At 38.6% G+C, this 13440-nt stretch overlaps 1 protein-coding gene across 4 annotated transcripts in view; it reads right to left on the reverse strand.

Moving 5' to 3' along the window:
- LIN54 (lin-54 DREAM MuvB core complex component) overlaps positions 1-13440 on the reverse strand; it is a 40133-nt gene that overhangs the window by 21743 nt on the left and 4950 nt on the right. For 3 of the 4 annotated variants that reach the window (XM_061479578.1, XM_061479601.1, XM_061479584.1), the window contains exon 2: positions 74-792. In XM_061479578.1, coding sequence (XP_061335562.1) covers positions 74-757 — 684 coding nt within the window. In that variant the 5' untranslated portion in view covers positions 758-792. Of the gene's footprint in view, positions 1-73; positions 793-3822; positions 4782-13440 lie in introns of those variants that run through there. The other variant, XM_061479592.1, reaches the window with a different exon arrangement.

Raw genomic sequence — 13440 nt, forward strand, 5'->3', positions numbered from 1 at the left:
AGTGAAGGAAATGGACCACATCTGCATCAACAAAATTGTTTTTAATATGTTTCATCAGCACAGCTCACTTTACCTGTACTGTTTTTAATGGCTGGGTCTGCAAAACAGAAGGCTGGGATGCAGTATTTACCAACTGATTTCCTTGCGTCAAAGATGAGACACCAACAACAGGTTTCACTTCCGATCGACCTCCAATAACAACTTTGATCTGCTGGCCTTGTACCTTGCAGTCTCCACCTTGAGCTTGGGACACAGCCTTCTGTGCTTGTGGGAGCTGGTTGTGGGGTAATGCTAAAACAATAGGTTGGCCAGACTTGCCCAAAGTTGTTACAATTAGTTTTTGCCCATCTGGTTTAATATTCTGATTGCCTATTTTAATATCAGCAGTCTTGTTCAGAATAATTTGATTGGCTGATATAGTGACGGGGGTCTGAGCACCAAGTTTATGTAGGCCACTTGGAAAGGTAGGCTTTACTACTGCATTCACATCAGTTTTTGGGGTTGTGTTCGCTGTTGTGTCGCTCGAGTGATTGCTCGGTGCAGTAACTGATTCTGTAGTGACTGTGGCTGTAGCTGGGGAGTCGCTGGTGGAGCTTATGCTCACTATTTCTTCCAGTTCCGTTTCCATGGGAATAGAGTCTCCCATTGGCGACGACACAATAACCGCCTCGATGCTGTCATCTTCCACCAGAGTTATACCAGTGTCCATTATTTCCTCAGGGAGCAAGCTGTTGACTTCCGCTGAAACCACCTCCATTTTAGCAGTTGTGGCAGTGATGACCGGAGCAGGTACTGCAATATTTTAAAGAGTTATTGGCTTCCAGAAAACATACATTTTCAAAGCTTTATAAATAATATTACCAAAGAAGAAAATACAGTAGGAGAAATTTTTTCAGACTAAAGGTACTGTGCATGCACAAAAGGGATATAATGAAAAATAAATGTAATCAAACCATAACACATTCAGCTGAATCTACTCTCCGAACTCATATCAAACCTCTTCAAAGCATCCACTGCAATAAAATCAAGGCACTGACTTGCTGTGGATTACCAGTTCACTCTTGTTAACACAGTACACAAAGCAGTAATTGTGCCCGTCATCCCCTGCAAGGTACAGGTACCTTGTTCTGAGACAGTCAAGCTTACTGAAATATAAAGCAAGAGCTAAACAGCTTTAATATTCCAACAGATGATAATTACTTTTCTCACACATGTCAACACTGGTTGTCACGCAGGTTATCTTGCCTCAAGACACTTGCTGTCGATACCTGATGTAATGGGTTCACTTTTTTCAAAATTCTCACCTTGGAAATCTCCAAAAAACAAAGAGCTGTCTAGTGATGCTTTAACTCCCCCACAAGCTCAATCAGCAGCCTGCCTACCCCAGGACCACACCAAATCACTGCCCTTCCAAGACGGACAGATAATTCCTCTATACTGGCCATGAAAAGTGCAGCTCAACATTTTTTCCCCTCACTACTCACAAGAAAATATAATGTCTAAACAAATGAAATGTGTTCTAAACACAAAACAATGAACAACCCCTGTGAAAGTAAACAGAATTTTCTAAGCTAAGTGACTTATATATATATATATATATATAAAAAAAAGCCTTCAGCAAGATTCAAAGCCATAATAACTTCCCATTTAAGAAACCTTAGACTGGAAATGGTCATATCTACCATTCTCACTAGAACTATATCACTTTCAGAGACTGAAAACTGATCAGCTTAATAAGGCACTTTCCCAACTTGCTGATCAATCCCATCAGCATACTTGGGCACTGGACATGTGAGCACACTGCATGGTTACATATTCTTGAGTAATATTATAAGCTCAAGATGACAAGAACCTTGCAAATTAAGTTTCCTACTTGCTAAGAAACACAGAGCTGAGTTACTCATAATAAGCGACATTTACAGTTAAGGAACTGTGCTACTAAAACCACTTTACAAATGCTCAGGTGACATTGATTTCTCCAGAGTCATTGTGATTCCATTTTGCACAGCAGCTAACTACAGCTGCATTTCACCCATGAGGTAGGAGGATGAGGAGAAAACCCTTCTATAATCTATCTAATTTCCATGCCAAGCTCAGCAGGCTGCTGATGAGTTCATGTTTCTTGGCAGCCCATGGTCTTCCTGATTATAAAGGATGCCATCCTGATTCCCTTCACCTCCAGGGTACGAGCCACATCAAAATGCTGTGATACTCTAGAAGCCAAGCTATGAAAGAAATCATCCAGATGACTGACAGTCAAACTCACACACAGCTCACTTATTGGCAGGCATTTAAAGATACGAAATTATCTGATGCCACTGCCAGAAATACCTCCTTTGGAAAGCATTTGTCCCAAAGTAATGCCAGTACAGCTTGCAGCGATGCCAGGCCTAGTAACTAGCACTAGACAAAACAGTTTACTCCTAAGGACACACTGGTAATAGTATCGCACTGCTCTCAAAGTCAAATTGGTTAAAGGCATATCAGGTTTCACAGATTCTTGTTATATTTTAACAGCATGGCCACAAAGTATTTACATCTATTTAAATATATTAGACAGTTCAGCAGTTATTTATATTCTTCATTCTTAAGGTTACACAGCAGTAAATGGATATTAAATACCTCTAGTTGAAAGGATATTTATATTAAGATGCACCGAGTCAGAGTTTTAAACAGTATTCTGACTTCAAACAAACCACTTGCAAGTCAGAATGCATAAGGAAAAGAAATACATCAATTACATCACGTTTGGAATAAGAAATTGACCAGTTAAAAGAAAAGAAAGATTATGGCCCTCACACTGGAGCATCTTACAGCTATTAGATATCATCAATTTATAGCTGGCTTCTAATAACGCATTCAGGCGCACGTCATCAACAGCAGCAAGAAACGCAACACAAGCCAGTTGTTCTGTTTCTTCACTGCATAATGGATATGACTGAAATAGATACATGAAGTGCAACAATGAAAATCTCATCCTAGCTATAGGACAGACAGCTGTCAAAGGCAGCTTCAACATCCCTGCAGATTTTACTTATATGTATTTAGCCAGGATCTCTCAACAGCTGCTGTTTTTTGTGTGGGTTTCCACTCCCCCAATGCTTTTATACAAAACACAGTTTCCATTCTTCCAGCTCCTCTACTAAAGTGATTTCCAACACTAAAAGCATGCCAACCTCTTTTAAAATGTAAACAACTTCAAGTTCTTTAAGACAGGGTAGTAAATTATTTTACCTATTAAAAAAAAAAACAAAACAACTTGAAAGTTTCCTTCGCTTCAACAATTCAGCTTTAAGTAAGAGCTGTACCTACACCCCCCCAAAAAAGATGCACTACTAAATGTTTACATGCATTTAGCTCAAAACCAATCTCAACAAAGAAAGCAGGTTAAGTGTATACCAGAGGGGAAACTCCCCCAGAATTCTCGAATCAGATTACTAAATAGAAAAATCTATCCTACAAAATAATAGCCATACAACTACACTAAAAGGTATTCACATTATGAAGATTTGTTTAGAAAAAGACTAAATTCCAGCATAGCTCAAGGCTTGCAACCAGCCAAGCACATACAAAGAAGTTAGGGACTAAGGCATGTTGTCGGCAAAGTCTTGGAGCAACAACTTTGAAAAATACTAGGAGGAAGATGGGGACAAAAGCTCAGCTGAAGTGAAGCACCTCTGATCATCTTACCTATAGCACAGATCTCTCATATTCACAAAAAATACACATATATTGTCATAAAGGATAAAAGGTATTTATAAGGAAGAGGATAAAGGATGCCATTGTTATTGGCAAAAATACAGAATGGTGTCTGACAGGTACCTGTGAACTTTGATCTATTTTTTCCGTTTCTGTCACTAGGTGTCAGTGCAGAATCTTTAAGAAACTAACACTGTTAAAGTGTTGGGATTCATTACACCACCACCTTTGTTGATAAAACCCCACAAAGCAGCCACAATAAACAGGAAAAAAAAAAAAGTCAAAATAATCAATAAAGCATACTGATCTGCAAACAATGGAGCAAAATGCAAGATATAACAATGCCTGTATTTTACAGTAACTAACTGCATTTTATTACATCTCCAGAAATGCCCCCTTTTCACTAAGATAAGAATAGCCAACCTTCCAGTCCAAACCCATGAGCAGCTCGAGTGCAGCACTTACATGAGTATATGTTACAAAATCATCAGTAAAGCTACGTAGGTACTGCAAGGAATACTCTTCAGAATTCAGATTACACAGAAATAAGGCTGCTGACCAACTTTACAGGATGGCCCGAGATAGTGCTGCAAGTTAGCAAGGTCATCACAATGAAGTAGTGGACCAAGGGACTTGTCACCATTTGTGGCCCCATTAACAGTCCCCTTCCTGTTCACTTCTTAGTACACAGCAGAGGGCTAGTGACACTCAACCATGGGAAGATTCTGGTATAACTTGACAGAGCATTGGCCAGGCCTGCCTTCAGTCATCAGCGATGTTAATTTTAAACTTAATTCTGAAGTGTCATTTTCACTAGAAAATACATAAATCAAACCAGTAGCAACTTTTATATAAGCACCTATCTCAAAGTGTAAAAAACCACACCCCAAAATCAAAAGCCTCATAAATACATTAAGTCCAACATAGCCCCTTAGACAGCAGGGATTATCTTGGGATCAGTAAAACTGTTGCTGTAAGCTAAGCAAATACTAACCGAAACCAAGTATCTTTGCCAGATAGAGCAGCCAGTAGTTCTTTAAAGCTGGAGCAGATACACACATTGAAGTGTAGCATTATGAAGGGCCAGAAAAGACAAATACTTTCAAACTTCCTAAGCTAAGAACAGCAAAAACCCTTATAAAAGAAGTAGACAGAGGAACAATCAAACACCACAAAAAATCCCTATGCTCAAGAGGTCACCACTGGTGCAACTGTCCAGGAGACAAATCACATGCATGTCTAGCACATGTAAAACTAGCTTTATATCACTATGAGAAGATGGAATTGTGACCATTACTCATTATTATAATTTTCTTCCTGAGGAATATAATGCAGGATACAGTTTCACAGCTTCAGAAAAACAGATAGTCAGAATACTTGCATTAAAGGACTCCCGAGCATCTCCACACACCTCCTGCTGCAAAAGGCCACATCTTTTGCAAAGATCAGTAATGTTAAGGCAACATTATCAGCATTTAAGAGAATCAAGGTGCATACCTAATAATTTGCAAAGTGTAAGGGAGAACACCAATAGTTATAATAACTACTGAGGGATTTACTAAGCGGGAGTGTAGGGGGGTTGAAATGAGGCTTGAAACTGGGTCAGATGAATGCCAGAAAGCAAGAGTGGACAACCAAACAAGTAACTGTTCACTGAGTAAAACAGACTCTAAATGTGAATGCGTGTGTGTGCGCATGTATACACCAAAACACAGTGTCACCAGTTAGGTAATACAAAAGGGATTTGGCATTTCCTCTGCTGAGACAAAATGTGGCACCAATATTTCTTTCAAATAAAGGTGGAACAAGGGACTGTCAGCAGGCTATAGCTCAGATTTGAGGATTTCAAAATGCAAAAGTCTCACAATATTTACATAAAGTTATATTCATAAATCATCATATTTCTCTTAACTAGTAAAGAGTTTTAAAACCATTGTTTATTTAACCCCTAAATCCATCCATTAGAACAAAGGTAAAAGCAGGAGGAAGAAGGGCAATACAGAATGGATCCTCGATCATTTATCCGAGAAGGATGAGAGAGATGCTGTCAGCCATATGGAATTAAAGCTGAGGTGCTTAAATGCTTTTCAAATTTTTCAGCTTCTGCTTATCTGCACTCTCCAGTAGAGGCAATATATAAACTCAGGAAGGCTGTTGAGCTGAAAAAATATGATTTTGGGGGTCTTAAGAGTTTAAGCAGTTTAAAATTACCACGCCTTGAGTGGTTAGAAGCTGCCACAACACAGAGTTCCAAGTACGATCCAGTTGGAACACTGCAGTACCAATTCATTTGCCTGCTCTCATTCCCCTTTCAAATATTCCAGCTCTTGGGATGGGGGGGGAACCCAAAATATCTTGCAATTATTCAAGTCTGGAACAGTTACTAAGCTTTCCACGCTGCTATCGTTGACATACAACACTACAAAATACTGACGAGGACAGTTAAAACACAATGAGCCAAAAAATAAAAACCAAAACCCACAGAGGAACAAAGACATGATGCTCTTCATAGGCATGCTGTAAAGAAAAACAATCTTTCATTTATGTTTCCAACAATTCCTGTCCTATTGTCTTCAAAACAGAAATGTTTTACCAACATATTGATAAGAAATACACTGCCATCACCACAAAAATCTTTAGTTGATCATACGCAAAGCTTCAGAAGCAATGCACGCTACATGACTGCATCTTCTTCCTTCACCCCAACCACTATAACAAACATACTTTAAGACTCAGCAATCCTGTGACCTGTAGATGTTTTCTTCTCATCAAAATTAATTCTCACATACAAGGAATCACAGCATGCTACCACAGAAATTAGATTACAGGCACTGAATACAAAAGCAATTTTTACAATCAAATTAGCAAAGACCTTTGATATAGCACATCACCACAAATCTCCACACATCACAGAGAACCTTTCAGGAAAAACAGAAGCTAGAGAGAGAGGAAAAAACCCACAACCAAGTCCCTGATGAAAGCAGCATGTCATATGAATTGTAAATGGTTGAATCACGTCACATGCACATCTGAGTGCATTACTTGATAGAAAAAACAGCATTTTAAAACACTCAAATATCTAACTCGAGATTGGATAACGCATTTTCACCACAAGAAGAAAATATTACATTGCCCAAATGTACCATTAATTACAAAACAAGTCTAGTAAAGAAGAACATTCTAGCTATTGTGAGGTATTGAGTAGTATTACTGAAAAAAACCCTAACAACCAAGAAACTCTACAACAAAACAAAACCCAGAACCAACAAAACTCCAAGCAGTCACCCAGAAACATTACTATCTAGAAAACTAAGCTACTTGAAGGTCAAATTACTTACCCATGCATGGCTCAGCTGTTACGTAGCTCTCACATGCTAGTTATATGTCCATTAAGTAAGGGGCAAAACCATACCATTTTACTAATATCAGTCTACATTTCAAGCCATGTCTACATTTCATAAGTAGATACCCATCTCAACCACCAGTTAACACTTTAAGCATTTGCTATTTGGGGCTCACTGAAAGCTGAAAACTTTAGACTTGCATATCATTGTGAAGACAGAGTAGGATCAGCAAACTGATGATAACTCTGCTTCTTGAGAACTACTTAGTGCCCTTTAAGGTCCTAGTCCTCACCAGTGCTAAATAAATTCCAGAGTGTGCTGAAGAGCAAAAGCATTACTATTATGCGAGCACTGCCTGCCAATCTAATGGTGCAACATTCTGCAGAAAAAAAAAGAACATCAATACGTGTGTATTTTTCAAGTGATCGGTATATCCAGGCTAAGATGGTAGAAATAGACAAGCGATTGGAATAGCCATTTGTGTTCCAACTACTAACAAATACATTCTGCTGACTACAGAAAGAGGTTCCATATACATCTCTTAAAAAGGAGTGTTGAAGGTCACTTTATCACGGTACGGTTAAAGTCCTAAACACTGCTTGTTTAGCACACACCTTACTTATAGCAACTTTCCACAAAAGAACTAGAAATAACATTCATTGCAGCAGAAAACCTCAAAGCAGTTCAGTCTGCTTTCTGTAACTGGAAACAACGTTCTACTTTCTAGCAAGTCTCATGCAAACTAAAAATAAAGTAGAAATAAAAAAATCAGAACATTTCCCTTCGCCCTCTCCCTTGATTTGCATGTCCATTTCAGTCATTTTTCACAACATACAGTAGCACTAAAGCTGAAAACCAAAACTGCACAGGTGTTCTTAGGATCATTAAACATATTCTGAAAGTGTTCACTGACGTGAACAATCCAGTGTTTGGGGTTGTAGATTCCAGGGCCCTTACATTTAATGAAGCACTTCTAACCTTATGTTCTATGAAAAATCTGTGGTAAGACCAAAAGAAATAACCTGTATAATTATTTTATTTTCTGCAGTGTTTAGGAGGCCAAAAGTAAAGCATTAAGAATCTGAAGTTAAAATGATGCAGTGAACTTAGCTTGCCTCCAAACCCAACAAAACAAAACAAAAAAAACAACCTCAAACCAAAAACCACCCAAACAACCCACGCCAAAAAAAAAAAATCCAAACCCAACAAACTCTAAATGTGAAGAGTACTTATCACTAGAACCAAGAAACACAGATTTTGGTCTTTTAAATATAGTTTGAAACAAAAGCCTTGCTTTCCAAATTCCAAATGCCTCTTGAATGTGGGGCTACAGAAGAATTCAGAACACACAGTGATATCACACCAAGAACACTCTTACAAACAAGCACAAAACCTGCCATCATAGGCTTGGTACAGAGTTCCCCACAGACTTTTGACAGGTGTTATCATACTGGCCACCTTGTAAGATTGGGCTTCCTGCCAGCAATTTCAGCAAGAGTGCATTTAAGCACTGTATGAGCAAAGGTTCATCACAACAGAATTGTAGCCTAGCAATTTTATTGAGACTCTGCAAATAAGGAAGCACAACGACTATGCAGTGCATTACATGTATACTTCAGTAGTGCGGGCCAGTCAGAAGGTACAATACAGAAGTTCATTCTAACAAAAACATATGCAGCACTTAGTGTGGTATTTCCTTTCTAAAACATATGCTAACATAGGACAGAAAAAAGTTTTGACCTAAAAACTTCATTCCTTATGTGTCTTATGCAAACATACGATTCTTTTCAAAACTTAGAACAACAAAGAGAAGAAAAACAGATACAAATCTAAGACCATAAACTAATGCTTTCAGGGTAGTGCTGTCAAGATATGGACAGCAGTGAAAGCTATTATGGGCAGTATTGCTTTTTAAGCTCCTTGTAGAACTATAAGTTGGGCTTTTTTTTTTTTTTTATTTTTTAGTCTAGTGGAGCATTTTAAGAAAAGCAAAAATAGATTCAACAGTTAAATTGCAGTGACTTGCCACAACCGTGTCTAGCTGCAGATCTCCACAGCTCTACTGGCCTTAAACATGGCAACACTTAACAAGAGGAGAATATATTTACTTACAGAAGGACTGAGCTTTAAATAAATAGGTCGCCTGCAGGCAAACTGTGACTTGGTTCAGATGCCAAAAAACACTATTGCCCCCTTCCTCCTACTTTAATTTCTAGATAAAGCACCTCTGTACTCCTCTTGGGGAAAGCTTATTTAAATAACCAGGACTGTGAAATAGCTGACTGACTTCTGTGGAATGAAATTCCACATTAAGATTTTAAGTCAAGAGATCAATTCAATAGGAGAAATGGGAATTTCAGCGCAATCTTCATCACAGAATCCTGTGGGCCACTTCCAATGCAGGCTTCTCAGATCTCTGAAGTCTCATTCATCTTAACACAAAAGGTTGAAGAGCTTCTGAAACACAAACTGGTTAAATTTTACTAGGTGTACATAAGAAAACCGACAGTTAAGCTTTTGGATAAACATACATACACACAAAAATCTTACAGAGAGAACTAGCCAGAGAAGCATTTCAGAGACTAGGACACACATCATCCCTTACAACCTTTGTTTTCAATATCCTGTAAGTGACACAGATATATTTACTGTATCTTACTGTATTCCTGGAGATGCTTTACTCCAGACAGCATACCAATATCACCTAGAAGGAAGGGTTCTTCGCATGAACCCTCCATGCTGTTCACTATATCCCTTTCTGTCCTTAGAGCATACTCTCCCAATTTGACTTCCATGGCAAACATGCTCTACCACCAGTTGGACAAGTCACCACTACACCGTCTTGAGTTGTAATGGATTCAGAGAGCTCATCTCATTCTCAGAATGAATAAGAGAAGAAATGATCATATGCAAAGCCTTGAATGTGTTCCTGCATGAAAAAAGTTAGGTTTTTTAATGTTGCAAGATCACCTAGCTTATAGCTTCCCTCTTTACTACATCTAAGACTAATTTGTATACACAAAAGAAGCTTTTGTCAACTATCAATTTTTAATTTTGGGGATTGGACTTTAACAGTATTATATACGATGGGACACTGAAGCTGACCTGCAGCCATGGCAGGTTATCTGCTGTGACTCAAGCTGACCTAGTCAATTGCTGTGCCATGTTAAAGTGCCACCTATCCACAATGAGCTGGACATACCTGAATCAGAGGTTGTCTCAGTAAGTTCCACCAGCGTCCAGCTCGGGACATGCACCCAAACAGCTCCCTGGCTAACTGAGCAGTCTTCCGAAACCAACAAAGCAGTAGCAATGTAACTTAGAAGTGACAACTTTCTGAAAACTGTATAGCATCTGCACTGTTGAGGGTAGTCTAGGTTCTTAATATCAGGACAACTAAGAGATAACTTTTGTTCAAGGATAAAGCTTATTTTGCAGCCATAAACAAATATTAGAAGTAGAAGCAAATATAACAGCTAGTGACAGAAGTTAAGAATATTTGTTAAGAATCCAGGAAATCCAAATTGTGAAAGCTTTTTATGCAACCTGTATCTTATTGCTGACATGACACAAACTCACCTTCCCATTCAACAGAGAAAATGAGCTCTTATTTTTCCCAGTGATAACAGTAAAACCTCACAAGTAGTCTCCCTCTGTCTTGTCTTCTGTTTCTTTCCTGGAAGCATCCTATGCAATTACTTTTTTTTTCTTCACAGGAAACAGAAGTGACAACCTTTGCTATCACTGTAGTTGATGAATTGACTACAGCCCTATTGGTCCCTCTGCTACTGCCAGTTCACACCACTGGCACCAGACCTATTCTTCACAAGTGGAAAAAAAACACTCTTCATTTAACGTTCCAGACATTAACCCAGCAAACAGAAGACTGAATACGCTACATAAAAACACAAGGTTCATGGTTCCCACAGATTCTTGACTGCTTGCTAGTCTAAATGACATAGAACACCCACCTATACAAAGCAGAAACAAGCTACAGTTAAGAAAGGGAAGGTCAATTGTCTGCTTTAGATGATTTCAAGGGGGGGGGGGAACACGACGGACATATCTTAGAAACAAATTATTTTACTGGGTCATTTTATAACCAAAACAAAGAAAACACTAGTTCATTTCCTTGTTTGCTGCATTTTCCCATTCCTTTTTACTAAGTACATACAAGGGCACATCAACTATTCCAGAAAGCTGAAATTTAAAGATCGATGGCACAAAAAGATAGGAAATGCAGTTCTTCAAAGTCATGACATTGGACATTTTCTCTCATTTGCTAGAAAAGCCTTCATAGAAGCATACAGATACCCAAAACCCGTCCTTTACTGCTGACATATAATCAAATGAAAGACCACAACTGCACATAGGCAATCTTACTGTACTAAAATTCCCCTAATTAAGTGCCATTCTTAAATTTTGCTCCCATTTCAAAAATGGGTAAAACAGTTTAATTCATTTTATGCATTACACATTTTTTTTTTACTTTCTGACACTCTACATTTTGTCTCTAAAACTGAAACACTTGTTTTGCTGTAAACCAAAGAACCACAAAATCACTCAGCACTGCATTTTTTTTAACAGTCTTTTGTTTAAGCTTACCAAGCTGGAGATTGCCTTAAAATAATACATGTCATGAGACAAAAAAAAGATTAATCCATAAGAAAGCTAAGCCCCACAAAATGGAAAGCTTAATCATCTAAGACTGCAAACTCACTATGTTTGAACATGTAATAGCAAAATGAAAACAGATCACTTTAACACAGTAACAAAATATGCATTTGGAACACTGACAAAATAATTTCCACTCTCTTTCCCATTCTCTGCAGAAGACAAGGTATGGAGGCAGTTTGCTTGCACACTTCCCAGAAGATCATGGTTCTAGGTTTATCATATATAATACCAATGGAGAACCATAGCAAGGAAAAAAAAGCCAACTGTACTCCTCCTTATCAAATGCTCAATACATAACTAGTGCAAGTATCCCGTCTTTTTCTTATCAGTTACAAGGAGTACTAAGAAAATACCAGGTGTTCTTTACTGCAAATTTAACCATCTATAGTTGCAAAATTCAAAGTAATAGTTCCCAAGGCAACCATAATTCGCTCAAGCAACACTCACCATTCCCTTTCTATTACTCCACATTCTGTTAAGTGAACACTCCCTATGTGATGCATCATACATACAACTGTGAACAGCATATCAAAGGAACAGGCAAGGTGATTAATGTAATAGCTATCAAGTGATATGGACATGAGAGCTTTATATTACACAGTTAAAGTTTTAGGGTTTTGTTGTTGGGGTTTTTTGTTTGTTTCTTCTCTATGGGAAGAAAAATTATGCTCATGTCACTACTGCCATGCTTATAATAGAGGTGCTAGCTGTTTTCTTTTAAAGAATGATGGAGGAAAAAAAACCCAAACCCATAAACAAAACCCAAAGAACCCCAATCAAACTAACCAACCACTTGCTCCCATATCAGTTGTGTGGAAATTCTTCCTTTGGCAAGTCTGCGGTAATTTAAGCTTCTATTATAATTCTAAAAGGAGAACTACCAATTAAGAAACTTTCTGTGTCAAATTGGTAATTACATACTAATAAAACAAGCACCTGCTAAGTTTTTTTTAGGCTTCACTGTGAGAAACATCCTAGCAATACCTTTATTGCACTGTTATTTCAAAAAGCATCCTTTGCTACTTTGAACACTGTGTGCACATGATTAGCAGCATTACTTTCCTTATACTCAAAGTCCCTGTGTGTATTAAGCCAGCACTACTGCTAAAGCTTCCCTATAATCCTTTGGCATCTGCCTGTTCATTTCCATACAAACATTTTCAGCCCTCCTTATGCTAGCAAGCATTTATGTAGATGCAAAGGCAGTTCAGATGAAGAAACCAAGGTGGGTTAGACACCCAAAACAAACTGTGGGCTGTCACAGGCCACTTTCTCCACGCTGCTGATGGTGCTCAACCCTGGAATAAAACTACCCCACAAAGTAGTGAGCCAGTTCTGGTAGGCCAGTGTGCTGAGATATCTCAGTTCAAAGTCTATAAGCACCCAAACAGCACTAAGGGATCACACTACAGCCAACAATCCACCTGGGGCATAGTGCTGGGGAAACCCAGGAACCTCCCTCTCCTGTCCCAACTTGGCATTTATACTCCCTGCACACAGGAAAGGGGAAGAGTACAACCAACTCTCAGTGGTGGCAGAACCCATCAGGCCATTTTGTGCTGATTCACTGTAACCTAGACATAAGCCAGGTTTGTTTTAATGCAGATCAGTCCTTAAATGTGGCCTATGTGTAGCTGCTTAAGTGCTTACAAAGCAGAAGAGAAGGGGAAAGCACGGAAAAGGACGAAGCTGCCAGAAAAGAGAGGAACCATCTTCCTCA

This window comes from Pezoporus flaviventris, unplaced genomic scaffold, assembly GCF_033815535.1.
Source record: "Pezoporus flaviventris isolate CSIRO_AGI_PZ_B2104156 unplaced genomic scaffold, CSIRO_AGI_Pfla_v1 ptg000002l, whole genome shotgun sequence".
Classification (NCBI taxonomy): domain Eukaryota; kingdom Metazoa; phylum Chordata; class Aves; order Psittaciformes; family Psittacidae; genus Pezoporus; species Pezoporus flaviventris.